The sequence below is a fragment of the Ostrea edulis genome, chromosome 10 (assembly GCF_947568905.1).
Source record: "Ostrea edulis chromosome 10, xbOstEdul1.1, whole genome shotgun sequence".
NCBI lineage: Eukaryota > Metazoa > Mollusca > Bivalvia > Ostreida > Ostreidae > Ostrea > Ostrea edulis.
Window position 1 is genome coordinate 40,701,091 of NC_079173.1, and position 23,621 is coordinate 40,724,711.

A 23,621-nucleotide genomic window follows, 5' to 3' on the forward strand; every position below is an offset into this window, starting at 1 on the left:
GATTCGATGCGCAAATCAATTCAACCAATAATTATTACGCGTATCATTGAATTTATACGAGTATTAATTGATTTTTTGCTGTCTTCATTTGAGTTGTAGCACGCATCAAATGAATTGATGATATCTGCAAATAAAGATATGTTTAATCATCTTAACTTATGTCAATTTGGCCCTGCATAGTCACCCCCTCAGAGGGGTTGCTATATCCCTTAATCACTTGTAATGAACATTCCTCTACGATATACATGCATGGTTGGTTGCAATTTCATTAATGTTCTTTTATACAAGTGTGAATTGAACGGGTAACTTCTTTTCTGTCGTTCAACTACTAAATTCAAGGATTTTATCAGTGATCATTTTTAAATAGGATGTATTTTCAAAGGAATTTAACCGAAGTGTACTGAATATATCACCAATTGTTCATTTTTTCCATATTTACGTGGGGTAGTGCTGCTAGTCAGCCAGGTTAACGGGGTGGATGGGACTGCTTTATAGCCAGATTCCCAGAGGACAAAAGGCTAGGGGAAAGGCTACTCTTGCACAAGGAAACAGTGTGTGGGCAGACGAATACTTATATTATATCATATATTTTTAATAATTAATAGTCTTAGCGGCGAGTAATTTAGAATTAATGATATGTTAATATTGATTTAATCGTTAAGCCAGGGTATTAGTTGTTAAAGACCGTCATTTACGATATCAGTAAATAATACTTTATGCATGAAAGCAACAATGTGGTTAGGGTTGCCTTTCCCTTTAACCACACTTTGATTTACTATCAGTTTTCTTTCTATCCCAATTTCATATCATCCGATTCTTCAAAAGCAGTGTTGTGTAGAAGTATTGTATTGTATATTGTATTGTAGTCATATCTAGTGATTAGTCAACCAAAATTTATTTTGATGAACACTACTCTGATTCCATACACAAATACTCCGAAGCTGAAATAAAAAAAAATGTTGGAGTTTCTCATAGATAATATCTTTGTAGTCTTTGGTGATCAGGTCTACGAATCGTGAGTGTTGAAATTCTCATGAGGAAGAATTGTGCTCCTTTGCTAGCTGACTTGCTTTTATATTCTTCTGAAGCAGGATTTATTCAAAAACGTCTATCTGAGAAGATAAAAATCGTGCTGTGGCCTTCAGTGCAAAATTTAGAAATATCTATTAAGAACAATCATTTTCATCATTACATCAATTTGATATATTTCTGTGAACTCAAAATAAAAGATAAGACATAATCAATCATCTTTGCTTCATGCTTAGCTATTTTGCAAAGAATAGATACTAAGGGCAAACTAACAACTCAACTTTATGATTATAGTGTTTTCATCGTCAGCTTCCCATATATACCTAGTGATGCTTCATTACGATCTACATACTGTGTTTATATATCTGAACTAATTTGATGCGCAAGAGCTTGTTATGTGTATGCTCCCTTTTCAAATCGAATCAGGCTACTGAGAAAAAAGTTTATAGTACAGGGGTTTCAACAGTCTCATTTAAAGTCAGCAGTTTGCAAATGTTATGGTAGTAATATGAATCTAGTCTGCCAATACAACCTATCATTGGGTCAAATGCTGTTTGACGTGTTGCATACAGCTTGTTAGGCTGTTCTTGGCACACTGGTTTTGACTACCGACAACTCCGTTTATCTGATCAAGAGATAGAGATCAAGGCGTGTGTGTTCGTTCACTTATCCTAGGCATTTCACCCCATCTCTTTTATAAACAGATCTCTGTGTTTGCCTAACTCTCTATTTTGTATTTGGTTATAAGAGTTATGGGATTGATAACTGTTTGTTATCTTCATCTTTCATAGATATAGAACGTCTCCATATGAGTGAAATATTTTCGAGAGGGACGATAAAGAATATTCAATCAATCAATCAATCATACACATTGACATTTTTGAAAGAAAGTTATCATATCCAGACTAAATGCACGTATATTTTTGATAACTCCCGCTTATATAAGGACGGAACTTGATAATCATTATAGATGATTTCCCTGTGTTATACATATATATCCAGTAAGATGGTCAATGATAATAAGATTTACGATATTCCTCCACACTATACAGGTAGCAACACATTTTCCTTTTAGTTCATTTCAACGTGAAATGTGTTGATTCAATAAGCTAGCGAAAGATAAAAAAATATTTGCTTGATTTTTTACAGTGACAGATTAGTAAATATGAACTGAACATGTGGACAACGAGACAAAAAATCAACAGATAGAAATAGATGAAATACTTCTCTCTAATTTCCGAATTCCACTAAACTTTTCAAGTAGCACATATAATAATTCGGGATTATTTGAAAATATGATGTTTTATACGGTCATATAATATGGTATTAACATCAAAAGGACATTTCATATTTTAATTAATACTGCTCGGAAATTGAAATCCGTGTATGTATATATTGATTTCTTAAAAGCTAATTAAGGTATATAGTCATTGTTTTTAGAACTTTTTTGATGAACGGCAGCCTTACAACGATATTTTATTCACAGGACGTTATTGAATTCGCGCTTTTTAAATGATCTGAAAAAGTCAATGAGACTTATAGGAGTTATGAGATTGATCACTGTTCGTTATCTTCACCTTTCAATAGCGAACACCAATTATCAAGTGCAGCTTTGAGATTGATTACTAAAGAATTCTAATATACAGACAGCGAGTCATGTTAAAAGAATATGCTGTATTTATATATAAATAGGATCGATACTAATGTTGGGTGTAATATTTAATGGCAAGGAAGAGAGAAAATGAAAGAAATGAAAATACGATTTGGTAAAAATGTCTGGATTATCGAGAATCAAGGGTAAATAATTCTGCAATTACCTTTATAATGAATGCTCATTTAAACTTTTAACATATCCAATATTCTCGAGGGTGTTGCTAAAAAATATTCAATAACAACATTTAAAACTTAAATTTTAGTACTTGAAGCTTGTTTCTCGATAACTTCACACGTCAACAAATTTGTTTGAAGTCATACAAATCACACTCAGAGATCCATTTAGGACCAGATGTACTGATATATTCCCTCAAGATCGTCGTACATTATCGTCACATTTTGTTTGTGAAAGAGTTCCTCAATGACAATATTTTCTTAGTCTTTAGTGATCAGGTCTTCCAGCAGTTTGTTCCAATTCTCATGGGCACCAAGTGTGCTCCTTTGTTAGCTGACCTGTTTTGATGTTCCTTTGAAGCAGACAAATGAATGTTTAATCCGCTGTTTTTTTTCTTTATGTGGTACTCATCCCATGGCCTCGGGGCTACCACGACAGGGTTCACTTTTATGTGCGAAGTAAAATTGCAGATATACTGTTCTATGTATTATATGAAAATACTGTAAATTAACGTGTTGAATATTGTAGGATTTTTATATAAACGAATTACAAAATGGGAAACCTCTGTGAGTTGTAAACCGGCCTTCCCTTGTTTATTTGATAGTGAGATATAATTAGCTATAAGTGAAGAAACACCATTTAGACCTTTAAATCACTATTCTTTATTTTCACATTTTACCTATGCATAACGTTCAGAGTCGTAGCAGAGAAAATTTCTTCTCAAACCAACGCTTGTTGATACATTAAATCTTTTTTTCAAGGTCTCTCATGAAGGACACGTTGTTCTCATTTCTAAAACGTTTGCGGGTTACACGGAGCAGCTACTATCAACTCACATCAAAGATTTAGCGTCGTCACGTGAGTGACTCAAACCCACAACCTTCTGGTGACAAATGAAAAGCTCTGACCACTAAACCACTGGAACTGGTATTGCAAATCGCATGATGAATGTAATTTATCTATAGGGTCAGTCCTACAAACTGTAACAATTGGATGACATGGAGTCCCCGATAACAACGTATTCTCAGTGTGTGCAGATTTAAAGCACGAAGAGATCTGAAATACATATGCTACTTCTGTGAGGAATGTTAATGCTAATTGTATATCACATGAAGTGTTATGAACTCCACCTGTTATTATTTTAAACCTTGGCTACGTTAAAGGTGTTCCGTCATACACATTATTCTTAAAATGTACTTTCGCGCCATTGGCTGATCAGAAAACACGTAAACAAAATATACGGACCTGTGATTCTTTTTCAGGATTAACTTAGCAGCAAATACATTTATAGACAGGGAAAAGCTGTGCTGTGTCACATCGGTTGATATAATTCAGCTCACAATTACTCGATTCAATTCAGTGATTGGTGAATTTCGTTTCGCAGTGATACGAAAAATTGACACAGAAGGAGCAAAGCAACTATAGTTCGATATTTATAAGCTATATATTACATTAATGAAACTTGAAGCATTAGTAAAGTTTGATATCCTTTGCTGTGTTTTACAAGTATGATGTATGCCTAAGATAAAGAAATGGGATCACATTCTAAACGCCTGCTTCACCATTGATTGGAATACATTAGAATCTAAAGTGAATGAGTTTAAGGAGTTATCATTAAATTCGAAATTCTGCTGATGGAAAGAAGACTCCGTATTTGTTTCTATTTGGGATTGTTATTGATGTTAGGATGTGCAGGTGAGTGAATATTATATGAATGTTATATTTTCATTAGCATAGATAATGACATTCAATATTCGATTAAAAATTAATATATATCTATTATTATTATTATTATTATTATAGGCGTTTAAATGTGTTCCCATTTCTGTATTAGCTTATTGTATGAGCTGAATTCTATCAACCGATGTGACACAGCACAGCTGTTCCCTGCCTATAAATGTAGTTGCTACTAAGCTAATCCCGAAATCGTCGCAATTTATTAATTATTATATTATATATAAAGCACAGAAAATTTCACGTCATTAGGATACCCAATTCCGCCCTACCCGGGGTTGAACTCACACTTCGGAACCAAATTTCCTAGCAGCATGTAACCAGCGCGCTATACCGCTCGACCATCTAGACAAGTCTAAAAACTTGCTTTCGATGACGATGGAATTCTCGCCACGCTGTCACACGCTACACGGTCATTGAGAATGGAAATGGGATACAGTTATTTAACATACATTTAAGAGGATCATACATGATACACATTACATTCGAAATATTTCATATAAAGCACAGAAATAGCTATGAACTTTTAAATAAAAAGAACTGCCCTAAGTGAAGAAATATTTAATATGAAGCATAGAATATTTCACTTCATTTGAATACCCACTTCCGCTCCTACCCGGGGTTGAACTCACGCCCAGCGGAACCAAATCTCCTAGCAGCATGTAACCAGCGCGCTAGGTCGCTCGACCATCTAGGCAAGTCAAAAACCTTGCTTTCGATGACGACGGAATTCTCACCACGCTGTCACACGCTACATGGTCATTGGGAATGGGGACGGGATACAGTTATTTAACGTACATTTACAAGGATCATACACGATACACATTGCATTCGAAATATTTTATTGCCCTGCATAAAGCTTTCATGCTTTGAAATAACAAATCCTTTTAATTTTACAATTAATGAGTTTGAAGAAAGAATTATGACAGAGAGAAGATTTATTAAAATGCTATCCTTAATTTAACACAAAAGCGGGTAATTTTGACACATTAGATTCACGGATTTCCATTTTTATTTTACATTTACAGATGAAATTCTACTTCGTGCAGCAAAGACAAGCCTAGACTTATTAAATCTTTCGCAGCCTCTCTGGTCAGGATTGGCAAAGAGCTTAGCATGGTGTGGTTCCCTTTGTGCAGGAGAGCCACATTGTGTATCTCTGCTCTTTAATAACACAGAGAAATCTTGTAAGATTTTCAACATGTTACACCCGCTGGACGATTCGACAGAGGAAGTAGAATACTATATGATAGAGAGAGCAAGTAATCGAAAGTGTGAGTATGTGTTATTGAGTGTTTGTTATCACGTTGACACGAACTTTGATTGTCATAAAAAATAATGAGACCATAAAAATCTCGCTTTAATTTCATTCCTTTGGGGAGCCTGGTTAGGATAGGTCCTCAGTGCCCCTTCCTTATCGTCAAAGGAAACTAAATAGGGAGGTACTTCGTATGAAACCACAAAAAGAGGTCCCGTGTCACAGCAGGTGTGTCACGTTAAGAACTCACGTCTGCTCAAAGGCCGTACGCACCGAGCATAGGCATAAAATATGTAGCCCTTCACCCGTAATGTTGACGTCTCCATATGAGTGAAACATTCACGAGAGGAATGATAAACAATATGTAATCAATCAATCGTCCTTTTAATGTCAATTTAACTATTGTATGCTTTTTGGTGACAACGATGGTTCCTGCTATACCACGAGCTGAAAAGACAAGTTATTTGCCACCTCTGATAATAATGCGATGATCCTATGATGTTTTACAAGAGCATACATTAATTTATCGACTTAAGTATTGAGGTCTAATGGAAACTGTGAAAGACAGGAACCCATTAGCTAAAAGTATAATATATATAGACTATCCGGTACATGCAGCTTGCTTGAATGTTTCTAATTTAATTCTTAAAAATCGAATTTGATTAATTTCGTACTATAAATATTGATTACGTATAGCACATTCGGAGTCACAATGTCACTCAGAACGTTAAAAACCCTTTCAAATAAAGAAAATAAGTAGTTTCATTAAAACTAAATTTCGCCCAGAGTTCTCAAAAAATGTTTCTATGTTCTACACAAGATTGCAAGGTGGGGGTAAAACGTGTACACTTCTAACAAAGCAAGGGGTGGACATTAATGTAAACTATTTTAAACTATTTTTTCTATGTTTCAAATGTTTATATTTGTGACATAATTTCACAAGTCTAAATGTGATAAATACAGAATATATGTACATGCAAACGTGTCTGATAATTAACATCACAAATGAATTTCCTGATGCGAATTTCTTCTTGATGTATTTTTTTTATATCTAATTTGCATGGATGTCGGAAAGTTGGACTACGTTGTGTAAATTCATAACAAGTCAGTCATCATCTTTTCTTTTCACTCCTTTACCATATTTCTCTACAAGTTATAGTTTACAAAAGGAAAGTCCTTAAATTAATGATTTATCATATGCATCACGTGTACCGATTTCCAATTAAAAGTTTGTAAAGAATCATTTGCACGGTATATGCTTCAGATAATTAAATATTTTCTAAAACATTGACTTAAACAAAAGTTTCGATGAGTGTTTATCTGATTTTTTGTTGGCCGTGATGTTTCGGTTAATATTTGATAGCTGTCTGTTTTCAGTGTACGCTTGAATTGATATATAAAATGCCATTGTATATTAATGCATCTCATTGACCAAGATGTGGATAGAAGCAATGTTACAACCTGTTGTTAGGTTGTATGCCGTCTGATGCGAATCATCACAATTGTTAGGCAGTTCTTTACATACTAATTCTGACTACGAATTATTTTTGTTTATTTCCTCAAGTCATAGGGTGTACAGCCTTTCAGTTCGATCAACTCCTCCGCAATTGAAAGAAACTTCAAGGTGCCCTAACCAGGGATGATTGCATGTTGATATGACGAATCATGGCCCCGCTACGTTTGAGAATAATTGTCTTTTAAAAATGAAACTTATCCAAACTTTGATGCTGCATTAATACGACATCATGCCCCTATCAAACCCCGCTCCATCACCTACGGCCAATATTTCACTAAACTTAAATCTAAACTAATGCTAAAGAATAATAAATGATTTGCATAAATTTTAACCTAATTGGTTTGCTAAATTTATATAAAATGGTTGACAAATTCTTGCTTGTATTGATGGCAGGATATAAACAGTTCATTTCCAGAATTTTACAATGAAGTTTCAATATCTAAAAAAAAAAATGATAAAAAGTTAATAAATTAATACATGAAGAAAACGTTCAACCATTCAGTGCGATCCTGTTTTGAAAATGTAGAGTCGTGGAGCTCAAACAATCAAACTAAAGACGCACCCATACATGAATATTAAATTTACTGCGATATCGATCAAAATAATGAGCATGTACATCGCAAAAACCCTTACAAAGATACATTGGTGGATTCAATGCATCTTCTACCAAGCCCTTACCTTGGCTCCTCACGAAAATATTAATAGCTGTGAAGGAGAAACTTCAAACATCCCGTGCCTTAACATTTGTCAGAAATGGAGTAAATCCGATGTGTATTTTGAAATATTCTAACCATTTTTAAGTAAGGTTGAATACCAATACCAAGGGCTTAGCGAAGAAGCAATCATTACCCATGTTAATGGTATATGTTTGACGTGACGATGGCACAAGTAGGACTCGAACTCACGACATCCCGGCTACGAAACAAATAACCTACAATTGAGTCACTGCGGTGTTCATGTGAAATATGTGTTAATGTGAAATGGGACTGCTCAAATATCTAAATACAAATTGCCAACAAACATTACACTTCTACCATTAAACTTACGTGACCTGTGAAAGGGGGATGTTTACTCCTCATAGGCACCTGATCCCATCTCAGGTGTGTCCAAGGGTTCTTGTTTGTCCTACATTTAATGTTGTATTCACTACAGGTTCAGTGATTTTGATCACCATTCGTTATTTTTACTTTCTCATTTAAACAAGTTCCACTGTTATTATTTTAAGAATACATTTGCTTTATATTCTTCACATTTCTGCAATATTAAATCAACAAATGATATCAAAATTATAACAGAAAATTGATAAATTCTTTGAACTTAGATAGTATTACATGTTTTGTTGTGAACTTTGAATTGTCACTTAATTGCAGCTGTATATATTTTGATTTATTCATTCATTAAGTACCAGAGTCCTGTGTGGATCTTGCCAACTGTTCTGGGACAAGCACTGATGGAGAATATTGGATATATCCGAAAGCGACAAGTGGGCAGAGACTGAAAGTCTATTGTCACAACATGGGAACGAACCCGACAGAGTACCTCACCTTGAAGTATACCAACACTTTTGTTCAACATGACGGATCAAACTGGATAATACAATGGAAGCAATGTCAAAGTAACTACAAGACTCCACTGAAACAGGCCACATTTAGTAAAATTGCAATAAATATCCAGGTATGATTACTTTCGTATTGAAGTTGATAGCAAACACATCGCCAGCATTCACGCATTGATTTTCCATGCTATAAAATATTCATGTTTACTTTGATTTCAATACCAGTATTCTAATGAAATATTTTAAAAACATTTCAAATTCGATAAACCCTTCATATCTAGAAGTTATATTTCTTTGATATTTGTTTGATATTCATTGATGTGGAGTTAAGCATTCATTGTGAAAAATGAATTTCTCTGCGTCCTGTTTTAAACTGATGTACTAACAGAAGCGTTTATATAATGCATTTAAAGCAGGCGATAGAAATATAAAGCAAATTATAATTTTACCAATGATTCACGAATTTACCGTCCTTACAAACACGCGCATTTACATCACGTTTCGCAAAGCTGGCTGAATATCACTAGGGTCAATATGAATGACATACATTTCGAGAAGGAGAACGCTGACACGGCTGAAAAGTATTACCGTTGACTTTGTAATAACAAAAGATTATTATTGGCCGGCAAAGGGCAACTCATTTACTAAATAATATTGGAGATTTCGCATATGTTTCTGCAAGACAATTTGTCTGTTACCACGAATGTGTTGTAATAAAGAATGACGTTTTTTATTTTTATTTTTTTGATTATGTTTCACATATCATATTTATGAGGAAATAAAACATACAATAGACAAATCATTTTAGTTTAAGGATAAAGGCTATTGTATAAAGTTGTAATTCCAATGTTATTTATTAAAATTGTTTTGATTGGACAAAGATAAATCTAAACAAGAATTTTTGCATCAATAAATCCAAAAACGCTATGTATACATACGCGCTTGGAAACAAACAACAGAATGCGGGGAAAGTATTCAAATTATTGAAGCTGATAATACAGGGAACGGATTGGAAACATATAATCAAACATTCTTTTTGAAGAATTTACCGATGCGTAAACTCTGGACATTTTACTCACAAACTTATCATAAAAGTGCGGAGCACTTTTTGTTCAGTTTGTGAGTTAAATGTCCGGAGTCTACACATCGATAAATTCTTCAAAAAGAATGTTTAATCCTATATTAAATTATCCAAGATATTCAAGTTTCAACTAAAGTCACTCTTTCGCCGCATGTATACTTTGATAGTTCGGTTATTTGTTTACCTGAAGAAAATATAAATAAATATAACGCACATTCTAGTTTACATTATATTATCTAGTCTACAAGTGTAAATGTAGAAGCATTATTCATTGCGAAGTAAGAATGTACGTATTAAGTATGATATATGGGAGCGGGGTGTAAGCCCCCTTTTCTGGCAAAGACTATTTGGTATTAAGAAATAAATGCAAAGTAGTGAACATACGTTAAAGGTCTTAACTTTTAAAAGAAATATACAAGGGTTTTTAACACGTGACTGTGTGCAATTGCGCATAGCATGCCGTTTATTAAGAAGTTGTTGATAGTCGAGTTTGAACATTGATCAACTGGACAAGCGTGAACAGTCTATAGTCTTTTGCTGACTATTTTATCGTGAATTAAGACCTTAAAACCAGTTATAACTTTATATCATTCCCTTACGTCGTTCATCTCCAAATGTAACCAAAACGTCTATAAATTTCACAAGTCTTTGGATCCACCCAAGTTTTGATCAATGAAATGCGTTAAAACGTATTTAGAAGCTCCGCCCACCACTACGAGCCTCGGGCGTACTTTGGACATACGTCATTGTGTTGTAACCTAAACATAGACAAGTATCGACCGAACATGCGTTAATGATACTGTATGTATATATCATTTTGTACTAAGAACGATTAATCAGTTTTGTACGTAGTATGAAAAGCAAACAGTAGGTGCCCAGACAAACTCATTGGAGTGAAGTAATACGATTTCCCTCAACCAAACGCCAAATCTGCAAATGTGCATGTCGCGGATTACTTTACGTCACAGGCCTTATAATCAACTAAATGTCCACAAAATAACGAATGTACGTATATATATATATATGAACTAAGGTGAGGTGTCCTGCTGTTTATTGTAGTACACAGACATTTACAGCCGAGTCACATGGCATCGTTTTTATAAAAAGAAAATTTTGGTGGCAGTGCCATTTGCTGAAACAAAAGCTTATATTTCTATATACTCTGTGTTACAACTGTCAGAACAGTAAAAGGTCAGAGAAAGTGTTTATTAGTAAATCAAATCTTAAAACAGGGAAAACACTCATTGTAAGGGGAAAGAAAACAAGGGAGTCGATATATTGTCACACTATATGCCTGAAATGTTTTAAAGTACATCCAACAACAAAGTCAGCGTTTGCATATCGTGCTATGCTTGATTATGTTTAAATGTTACCCATGGATAAAATGTTATAGATATTGAAAATCAATGCCTAAATATTTAATAGATGTGCCAGTTAAACTTTAGTAGCAAATGTTTCAACAAAATATACTCGATGACTCTTCAGGGATATATTGAAAGCAATTTTTTTGAGCCAATAAGGGATACTCAGTCCCGTGTGACGTTAAAAAGGAGGACACGTACCTGTCAGGATACATATTAAGATTGAATAGACGAATAAACCATCTATCTAAAATATCTAATGTTACACAGTATCAACTAATATTAAGCGTGTGTAGCTACTTTGAATTCTGTTTTCACAAATTTTCAAAAATGTTATTCATTGATTGATTGATTGTATCGTGCTTAACGTCTCGCTCGAGAATTTTTCACTCAGATGGAGACGTCACCAAGACCGGTGAAGGGCTTCAAATTTAGGCCTATGCTCGACGCTTACAGCTATTAAGCAGTGAGGGTTCTTTAGCGTGCCACACCTACTGTGACACGGGACATCCGTCTTTAAGGTCATTTCCGAGGATCCGTGACATTCACAGCTGATGCCAAGCGTTTGGCGATGGAACTGTCACTACCTGTTTTAACGACTTGGGTCTGTCGCGACCGGGATTCGAACTCCGGCCTACCGCATGCGGGGCGAACGCTCTAACCTCTCGGCCACCGCGGCGGTTAAAAATGTTATTCAATAGTGAAATAATCATGGTATTCACCCATGCTTATTGTTATAGTATATTTTGTGTTGAATGTTCAGTTCATCGTTTTTGTGAACAACAGTACTAGTATACCGTGGAATCACCAATGTTCGTGTGGGGGGGGGGGGGGGGGGGTCAATGTTCGTGGGGGATTAATGTTCGTGGGGGGGGGGGGGGGTCAATGTTCGTGAAGGATTAATGTTTGTGGGGTATTAATGTTCGTGGGGGATTAATGTTCGTGACATTTTATTAAATATTTGTTTTCTGTTATTAAGAGTGCGATGGCAATGTATGTCATTGTAAAATAAATATTTACAAGAATATTTACAAGAAGTAATGGAAACTTTTGTTTAAATTCCATCATAAAAAACCCAACAATAACAAAACAATCAGTAGATGAATAAACAGCGAGTTATGGACTAATGATACATTTAATATGTTGAATGTCAATTTTGGTAATGTACATTTTATAAAAAAAAATAGAGAGAGAGAAAAGTAGGTAAATTCACACCATAAGAAGTAATGAAATTGTTCAGTGTCTTATGCATTTGTAAATTACTGGATTTGTGGTTGTGGTAGCTCAGTGGTTGAGCGTTCGCTTCGTAATCGGGAGGACGTGCGTTCTAACCCCGCTCGTACCGTGACTGGACAAACCTAAGACGTTAACATAGGTCTAGTTCGACCATCAACTATAGTATCTAGAGAGTTGAACCATAACTTACAATCGAACTGCCTTTGCTCAAAACCGGAAGGGCTGTCACTGCGCATGTCTGGTCTACCACATAGCAAGCTATGCGTACGGAATGGGTACACTTTAGTAACCGGATATGTGCACTGAAGGCCCAGAAGCAAGCTAGGCATGTGTAATTAAGTTTCGGAAGTCAAGCAGACAACTCATATGGTTGATAATTGAATTAGACCAATGGTAGTGATTGCTACTTCACCAAACGCTCGGCATTTAGAAGTGAAAATCACGGGTCTTTCGGATATGGCCTTAAACAGAAGTCCCATGTCGTGGCAGGTATTGCCACGCTAAAGAACCCTCATTGCTACAGCTATGAGCGCTAAGCATACGTCGAAATGCGTGGTACTTCACCTACATGATATCTCATTATGAGTTAAAGATTCTCTACGGGACGTCAAAACAAATTATCATTCAATCAATTACTAATTTCAAATATCGTAATTGTTAACGTCGCTTGAATAAGCATGCCAATTCTATTTAGACAACGTATATTGTCATGGTATTTTAAGCATACATTCATTTAATGGATTGTTGTAAACTAATGTGCTATTACAGCATTTATGATAATGGCAGTTGTGGATCAAGTTTAAGCATTTTACGATCCTGAAAACGTACACCAGGAATTCTACGGGAATTAATGGGCAATGTATCATCTTTCATTTCGAAGGTTTAAAACATTTTCATAATTGTTATCATTGCCCTTTATATATTGCTATTGAAAGATAAATGGAATTGCTAATGAGTGATATCGGTGTTTATGCTTCATTTTAGTTGTTTGTGGAAATGAATTCTTCTTCGTTGGAGCTGAGTTAGACTTCGAAAATACCATGGATGAAATAGACGCGAGTGAAAATGAAAACACCTTAGGTGGTACCAATGATGCGAAAAACAAATAAGCATCATTTAGTTTAAAATGTTTACTATGGGCGGATCTAAGATTTGTCATTAGGGAGCCCACTAAGCTGAGAAAGACATTTATGGTTTTAGGGGTTTCTAAGTTACTTTCATGGGTTATTCCAGTTATTCTTTATGCATAATAGCAGATAGTTACAAATGCGTCTATGCACTTGTTTGTATTTCATACTTTTGCTATACGATTTTCTTTCCAAATTTTGGTCGAAAAAATGCGAAGTTTCCCTCTCAATATAGCACTGCTTACATTGATGTAAAGTTTATACAAATACTGATACATGCATGAAGACATGTTCCAATACATATAACTGTTGCTGTTCGAATTTTACAGAATAGTTTAGTACAGACACGTACTATAATCTATTATAGAGCCTAGATTACTATAAATGTGCATATATCTAATTATTCTATAAGTGGTTGATAATTATTGAATTTACCGAGACACTGATCATTACTATGTAAAACTTATACGGTACCAATTTTGATGCACCAGATGCGCATTTCGACAAATTATGTTTCTTTAGTGATGCTCAACCGAAATGTTTGAAATCCGAAATAACAATGAAGTTTTAGAGCTATTATAGGCAAAAACAGTGTGGCAAAAAAGTGGAGTCAAAATCGTTTAAGGATAAGAGCTATGCGTGAGGGAGATAATCCTTAATTTTGAAATGAATTTCTAAATTTTATAACAGCAATTAAATATATATTCATATTTTCATGCTAGTAACGAAGTACTTAGCTACTGGGCTGTAGATATCCTCGGGGACTAACAGTCCACCAGCAGAGGCCTCGACCCTGGGGTCATAATGTACAACTTATGCGGTACCAATTTTGATGCACCGGATGTGCATTTCGACAAATTATGTCTCTCCAGTGATGCTCAACCGAAATTTTTGAAATCCCAAATAACAATGAAGGTTTAGAGCTATTATAGGCAAAAACAGTGTGCCAAAAAGTGTATTTCACAGAGTATTGACACGGTGTGATCACAGTTTGCATACACATGTATTGTGTCAAAACTCTTGTAGAGGAATGAAATCGTTTGAAAGCAAATGAATAACCATGAAATATAAAAATCCACATCTCTCCTCCGAATGAAATACACTGGTGATACTTTTAAATCAATTTAATAAAATTTGGACCGGGATTATCCTGTAAGCGTTTGTTGTCGCCGCCATTGTTTACGTTGTTTGCCCGAGTCTCTGTTGTTTCTATGACATAAACACGGTGGGCGGAGTGCATACTGCGACTGTAGATCGGTGTATTTCCGAGCGCTATTAACCAAAGAAGTTCTGCGGAACACCTTTCTATTTCCCAGGAAAAAGTAACTTTAGTTAACACCTGCAAGTATATCTTTAGTTCTCATTTTTTGCAAAACCTTGCCGGCCGATGAATTAGGTGCTTTTACCAGTGTTGTATTTTTCTTTCGTGTTTTGTTTTAATGGACGTTTTACTAGATGTAGAAATAAAATATTTGCACATCATGATGCATACTTTTATTGCCAAGAACAAGGTAGGATATTAATGGAAATATGCCTCGTTCCTAAGATTTATAAAGCTTAGCTGGGTTAAAAGCCTAGGATCTTCATAATCCTTACTTCAGTGTAAAGTATTGAGCATATCTTTTCTCCTCTACTGTTTTTTCATGTTTCTTGATATCTGTAATATACAGGATATGACTGTGATTGGAACAGATTACACTTTTGCTTCGCTTACGGGGGACTTCAATCTTCCTTTTGGGACAACGGCGGATTGTGCTGGAGAAAGCTTTCGTTCGAATTGCCCTTATTTCGGGAATGCTGTCATTAACTCTAGGGGGACAGGAATGATTCTTGATCAAAATGTAAGACTGCACATCCGGAATTTTGATATTGTTATGAGGTACAAACCCTGAAGCGTATTATTACACTACTTGCACGGAAGGAAACGAAACAATTCTTGCACGGAACGCTGAACGCTTTGCACGAAACGCTGAACGGTTTGCACGAAACGATTTGCACGAAACACTTCCCATTTCCGGAAGAGTCTCCACGATTTGCACGAAACGGAAGGCGTGGCTTGCACACTTTGTAAATGATTGTGAATGGTTTAAATGAAACGCTTTAATTATCTCAACCTGACTCGGGTCTTTACGGAGTGATTAAACCATGATATATATGTATAACACATGTACATGTAATGATAAACTTAGAAAAATTATTAAGAAAGACATGGTAATGAATATTATACCTACCCGACATGGTGCTACTTTTGTTTTGACAACAATAATTGTGTAAGATGTATAAAAATTAATCAAAGACTGTCGGACAAGAGGTAACGAAATATACACACATCGAGAAAAAGAGAAAGACATGGAAAAACATTTTCGTTGAAGAATGAGAATTAATCAACTTGCATATTTATGCTATGCTCTTAAACAATATCTTATTTAATTCAAATTGAAAGAACAAAGTTCGCTTCTGTTTCATTATATACATGCATATCAGTCGGAGTGATCATAGTGTTAAAAAGCACGTGTAATTTGTATAATTCAAGATATTTTTAAAAAAAGGAAAACCTATTACACATTTCTGAGAGAAAGAAAATGAATAAAGACGCATTTTTATAAATGTACAGTAATGCAACTGATAAAGTAGAGGTTCTCGTCAGTCATGCCATCTCTGGGAGTCCGTATACCCAATTGTCCCATGCGCATGGGTTTCGTGCTAAGCTGGCAACGAGAATTGTCACTACTTGGAACAAAGGGATCAATCAAAACAATTGGGATCTCCAAGCCCATTCACTTGTAACGGGGTTCACCGTTGCTGTAGCAACAAATCCCTCTTCCGTCTTCTAACAACCCCTTATTCACTCTTCTCATCACACCTATCTTTTAAGGCGACTTGAAAGTACATGTATCTGTTTTTCTCATGTAAATATTATTTCAATTCTTTATGTGTAATATATGTTCTCATTATCGCATTTTACAAGTACATGAATACAGCAATGGTAAAAATAATTCTGTACGTAGGAAAGTGGGATAATATGTTGTACAAGTTTAAAATACAAGATATGTATACCTCTTTGTGGAAATAACATTTGAAGGAACAGTGAAACGTTATTTAAGAATTCAAATGTACATATAGCTTAACATTTATCTAGAATTATAAAATCATGCTACTATAGAAAGTTTTTTATTATCGTAAAATGGTTTCTCATTCTTTCAAAAACCAACGAGTGATGTAAAATATGATGTAATACTATATATATATATATATATATATATATATATATATATATATATATTAAAAGAAATAGAATAAACAGTACACAAATATATATTTTATACCGGACACTGTGATTTTTTTTAAAAACACAATTTGGATATATATATATATATATATATATATATATATATATATATATAATCCAAATAGAAAGAGTTGATATCACACAGTCAAAATAATTCAATAAAAAAAGCAGGAAAATATACAGTTCCAAAATATATTTAAATCACTAGCGCATTCTGGATTTTAACATCCATCCCCAGGTGAATACAAATTTTAAATAATTTTAATAATTATTTAAAATTTGTATTCACCTGAGGATGGATGTTAAAATACAGAAAGCGCTAGTGATTTAAACATATTTTGGAACTGTATATTTTCCTGCTTTTTTATTGAAATATATATATATATATATATATATATATATATATATATATATATATATATATAAAGGTATGTGACTGGTTGTGTATATATTAGTTGATCAATAACGTAAAATAAATATAAATTTGATCAACAAAATTAAATAAAATTCAAATTGTATATGTTACTTTAAAGTTCCCTGTAAAAGTACTAAGTATGCAGTGATTAAATCGTTAATACAATAAAATGTATCTCCAGTACCCAAGATAGATGAGGTGATAAATTTACAGGATGAGGCCTTTTAACGCATGGGTTCAATATCCCGGCATCAGAAAGACAATGCCAGCCATGATAGGTGTATGTGAAAACAATATAAATCTGGACTAATATTTACTTTAAATTTCGCAAAGATAAGGACTATCTACGTCCACCTTTCTTGGATGCCATATCGGAATGACTTGCACGATTCTCGGGACGTGGCCTGAACGTGGTGTGGTTACTGCACGAAACGTTTCTTGCACGGAACGATTCTTGCAGGAAACGGTTTGCACGCACTTTGCACGGAACGGTGAACGGTCTGCACGGAACGGTGAACGGTTTGCCCGAAACGAAGCGATTCTTGCACGGAACAGTGAACGGTTTGCACGAAACGCTGAACGGTCTGCAAGGAACAGCGAGCGGTTTGCACGGAACGAAACGAAACGCTTTTGAGGTACGCTTCAGGGTCTGTAGTGTCAATCCAAACAATGCATTTGTCAAAGATTTACCCAGGAAAAACATGACTGTCAGTTATGGAGTAAAAAAAAAATGATCGTACATATATGATTATGTAAATAACTAAAGTGCAATGGTCTTCGCCAAAGTGGTTTTTTGATGGTATGGACGCCAAATTGCGATGATCACACCAAATTGCGATTGTACCTCTCATAAAGATGCGCTAAGTCAAAATGCGATCGTCGGTACGCCAATGTGCGATGAACTGTCATTTGTAAGCACACCGCACGGAAGTGCGATGGTCTGATACGCCGAAGTCTGATGATGCGGGGTCAGTAGCGTACATAACGTCACGTCATTGTAATGTCATTTGTAACGAGTTTGCCCCAACAAAGGTTCCTTCTGCTGCACGAACGTCTTCTTGCTATTGGGAAGGTACGGGGTATTAAGCTTTACATGGACGACAGCTACGGAGTATTAAGCTTTACATAGATGACAGCAAGGTCAAGGCTTACCCTATTGAGAACTGTGAGAACGACAGAGCACATTTGTTGTTGAACTATTAATTTCACTAATCACTCATTACTTGTGACGCACATTACAGCAGGGGGGGGGGGAGTATAATGCCAAAAAATCTATACGATATCGCGTTTGAAAATTTTGATTTTAACACAACTAAATGGTAAAGAAATACTATTTTATTATGATGTTTGCATTGATGTTTTAGTGCAACAGGCACAGTTGGTACAGTCTGTACCAAAACACTCCATTCAGTTTTGAAAAGCAATGGACTTGGGCGTGTCACGCCATCACACTTCTGCACATTATGTGTACCATCGGGCATTGGTGTGTTATACCATTGCAATTGGTGCATTCGTCTCACAAAATAGCATTTTGGCATGACACACCATCACACTTTCGTGCATGACTGTGCACCATCCAAGTATAGCGTGTAACACCATCGGGGATTGGCACAGTCCATTGTACTTTGGCGCGGCCATCACAAGTTGGAGTGCTACGTATCTTCGGCAAAACAAATATATGGATATTGAAACATCCAAACATTTATGAATTATTTGACATTAATTTTAATAGGTACATTAATTGAAGGCATTGTAATTTCGGATTTTTTTCACTTCTCATGCATATCAGTGAACAAAATGAAATATATTTGAAATAGACATGATGGTTTTCTTGAACTTGAATACTTGAATGGCACGACTGACATCATGATGCATGTTTGAGTGTGATGTCAACATAATTTTTGTTTTGTGTGTTTTTCAAGTGAATGTAATAATCTCCAGGTAGAAATTTCAATCTAGAAATGGGAAACCTGCATCACATATGTATCAGTGTGATGATTGGTATTTTCGCGTATATGTAATATTCGCAATCACTTCTGGTGTATCCAGGGGTTCGTGTTTGCCCTTCTTATTAATTTGTATTCTTCATAGAAGTTATGAAATTGATAACTTTTATTTTCACCTCTCTACACAGTTTTTTATCGACGAAACCATCATTGATTGTCAACCATTAAAATATTGCAGATTACATGGAGTGTAGTAAAGGGATGGATGACTGCTATACGAAATTTACAACGTTCCGTGGATGGCGCTGAAATATCGTTCCAATGTGCAGGCTGGTGTGGAAAATGTGGACCTTCATCCGAGCCGATAAAACTTCTTTTATCATCTGAAATTGGTAATCCAGCATTGATCTAGAATATGGTTTTGCAAAGAATGTACTTGCTATGAAAAGTGTAGATAAGGAAAAGTGATAAATTTCAAGACTCCCATAAGAAATAAGAACATAGAGTTGGACAAACACGGACGCCTGGGGAGGAGCAAACATCCCCTTTCGAACGGTGACACCCGCCTTGAGCCTTATATCCTGATCAAGTAAATGGGGATAATTAATAGTCAAAATCAGTGTATAAAGAACAACCTAACAATAGGTATAGGACATATTATACAGTATTTAACCCAATGATAGCTTGTATTAGCGATCTAAATCGTTATAACGACCATAACATTTGCACAATGCTGATTTTAAACAAGACTGCTGAACCCTCTATAACATCAACTTGTTTCTCAGTAGACTGCCTTGATTTAAACCCCGGTCACACGCAGAATAAGCTCTTGTATATGCAATCAATTGAGTGAAAAATTGATATATACAGCACTTTAGAACAGTTCATGGTCAATATGAACGGATTTGGATTTGAGGCAAATTTTCTGTAAATCACTAACGCGATTCACAGAATTTGCCTCAAATCCAAATCCGTTCATACTGACCATGAACAGCTCAAAAGTGCTGTTCATTTCTTAAATGAATACCACATCAAACTTCACATGAAACAGAATTGATCATTAATACTCATAAGGTTAAAGATTCGGTCGGAATTTTTTTTCTGCAGTTCATGATCTATGCTATATTTCGTTCATATCAATTTCGCAAAACTAAATCATAATCGAAAAAATGATGAAGACCCTTATGTGTTAGGTTTTACATGTAATCAGAACTAATTACTTGAACGTTATTGCTGTATATATTAAGTACTCTCAAATGAAAAAGTGAAGGTAATGAACAATGATTAATCTCATAAGTCCAACAAGCAATACAAATTAGAGAGTCGGGCAAACACAGACCCTTGAATGTACCCGATGTGGGAGCAGGTGCTTAGAAGGAGTAAACATACTATATCGACCGGTCACACCGACTGTGAGCCCTATATCTTGATCAGGTAAGGGAAGTAATCTGTAATCTAAATCAGTGTACTAGGAATGGTCTAACAATCGGTATCAAACAAGTCTGACATAATTTGACCCGATTGTAGGTTATATTAGCAAATTAAATTGTTATAAGGACCATACGAATAGAAAATCGTCACTCGATTATCGTTCTTGATTCACCGAATTTGTGACGTCATAAGAGACCGCGATAAGATTTGCGAATCAAAACACAAACAAAGCCATAGACAATTTATTTGCAACTGGGGAAGCTTTTGAATGACGAATCATAGTTTAATATACAAGGATATCACTATGAACTCATAATGATTGCAAATGTCAGCCACATCGACGGGTTTTTTATGGGAGGACAAACAAAATAGAAGATCGATCAAGATCTTATTGATTCTTAATTGGTTGAAATTATACTGATTGGTAAATGATAAATGTATAATTTCTACAGTATATTATCTGATGATAATAAGATAATTATAGATAATTATTACCGGCAATATTTCAACCCGATACAGACACTCAGGATAGGTTTTTTTTTAAGAGAAGGGGGGTCAAATTGAACGTCGACTGAAAAAAAGGGGGCACCACCTTAATCCCCCTTTAGTTCTACGTGCCTAGATCACACACTGGTCCGATATATTTTGTAGCGAGTTTGCACACATCGTCAGCGCTGTATTTTGAATTTCTTTCCATTTCGATTTTTACATCTAATGCATGCGTCTATTTTAGTAAATATAATGACAAATATAAATGACTACTAAAACATTCTCTACAATAAAAGTTGCGACATAAGGGTCTATATGAATAATACTTAACTATCACTTTACTTAATGAAATCTTTTATTTTTATTTTTATGTACATGTATTTCTTATTCTGTCCCCAGTAAGGAAACAGATGGAAAATTTGTGCTTCATGGAAAAAAATCACCCCCAACACATAGTCGTAAAATTCGTATATTTCACTTGATATATAAACTTGTAAACTGGACTATTTTATAGTTAAATTTCATTTACAAACAAATTAGATCATTTAAATACTAAATTATGAAGATATGTACAACTGTCATTATACAGTCAACGTTTTGCAGGATTTTTTCGTTTTCGTCGTGCTTGCAGTTGGTCTGTAGTCGAAAAGATTTGAAACTGCATCAGGTCGAATATTTAATTTCCTATATATACCCATTATTCTTGCCAAAGTAGAGGGTATGCGATATAACCTAAACGAAACTAATCCTCATAAACCCTGTAATCGCGTATACATGATTGTCACACAACTTATGTTGACTGAGTTATGTGTTATCGAAATATATTTCACACCCAAATCTTTCTGAATGTTGGATCCTTTGGACAAAAGTACGTTGAAGTACCCGACTTGCTATTTTACAGCCCATTGATTTCCAGATGACTTATTTTCATATATTAAGCAATTAAAGAAAAATGCATTAAATGGGAGAGGTTTCTTAAGTTGATAAAACTTGTTACCAATCCCTTTGTATATTTATTCAATAAAATACGTTAAAATCAAATCAACACATTTTCATGAAAAACAATTATGGTTTTGAAAATCGTCTCCTTTGATCTTTAATTATCCATACTTCATTGTAGTGGCGGACGTAGAGGCAAACGCAGAGGTGTGCACCGTGTAGTGAGAGTTACCGTGTCTGATAAAGGCGGCCCAGAGGAACGAAATACACATGGTGGTTGATGAGTTGCTGGTGATGTACACGAGGAATCAATTTTGCAATTGGGCTCGAATTTTCTCTATTTCCATTAACCTTAGATAAGTTATTGAACTTTTTGACATGCCTTATTGTTATGGTATTTATTTGAATGTTTGCAATAATTGCTGTCGTTATTGACTACATTTGTTTTCTGACCGTGGGGTAAATCAATGATGTATGAAAAGAAATGCATAAAACCAACGCATATCGTAAGGATTAGCAGAATTCGACATCAATACTTGACAGTTTGTTTCACTGACATTAAATGAACATGAGTCTGAACATCATGCACATGCTTTTTTATTGCACATGTATGTATCATTACGGACGTCAGAATTACAGTTTTTTGTATTTTTGTGTTAAATGATTATTCATCACTTCAGTAAATATATATATATGTGTTATACAATTCTTTATGATAAAATATTCATTTATATTAATCATTGCGAGGATGTATACGAAGTGAAAGTCAATAATGTTGCATCACAAATGTTGCTTTTAACACCAATACAGATTCTGCCTACTATTAGTGTTCATAATAGGCCCACACGATGTATTATTGACTAACAGACAACCCGAATATTGTTGCAGAGGCAGTTGTCTCTGTCAGCCTTTTAACGATACCCTTCCAAGTTTTTGTGGATTATGCAGTTGAGGTTAGCGTCTGCTCAATGTCCACATGATCGTCCCACAAATGTCCAAACGGGTATAACTCATAGGACATAGCGGACCATAATAGGTTGATAATGTTTGTTTCAAAGGAATTTTGAGTAAATTGTGCCGTGTTTCTGAAAAAAAAAACATATTACGATTCGATATGTAAGAGCTTGTTCTACGTATAGTCAGTTTTTAAATCGAGGTAAGCTACTGACAAACAAGTTGATGGTGCAGGGGTTTCAATAGTCTCGATTGAAGTCAGGATTTCGCAAATTCTATGGTCGTTATAACGATCTAGTTCGTCAATACTACCTCACATTGGGTCAAATGCTGTATGACGTGTTTCATACCGATTATTAACCCGTTCTTGGCACACTGATTTTGACTGCGGATAACTCAGTTTACCTGATCAGGATATAGGGCTCACGGCGGG

The 23,621-nt window shown here is 35.0% G+C and overlaps 1 protein-coding gene across 2 annotated transcripts; it reads left to right on the forward strand.

The window, feature by feature from the left end:
• The first annotated feature begins 4,145 nt into the window (after positions 1-4,145).
• Positions 4,146-23,418, forward strand: LOC125666100 (A disintegrin and metalloproteinase with thrombospondin motifs 9-like). 2 transcript variants are annotated; one of them, XM_056151366.1, is made up of 6 exons: positions 4,146-4,552; positions 5,620-5,865; positions 8,768-9,039; positions 15,396-15,566; positions 19,614-19,767; positions 22,416-23,417. In XM_056151366.1, the coding sequence occupies exons 1-6, from the start codon at positions 4,492-4,494 to the stop codon at positions 22,454-22,456; spliced, it is 945 nt and encodes a 314-aa protein (XP_056007341.1). In that variant the 5' UTR covers positions 4,146-4,491; the 3' UTR covers positions 22,457-23,417. The 2 variants fall into 2 exon arrangements, with proteins under 2 accessions (XP_056007341.1, XP_056007342.1); XM_056151367.1 differs by lacking the exon at positions 15,396-15,566 and having other exon boundaries at positions 4,158-4,552; positions 22,416-23,418.
• Positions 23,419-23,621: the final 203 nt, after the last annotated feature.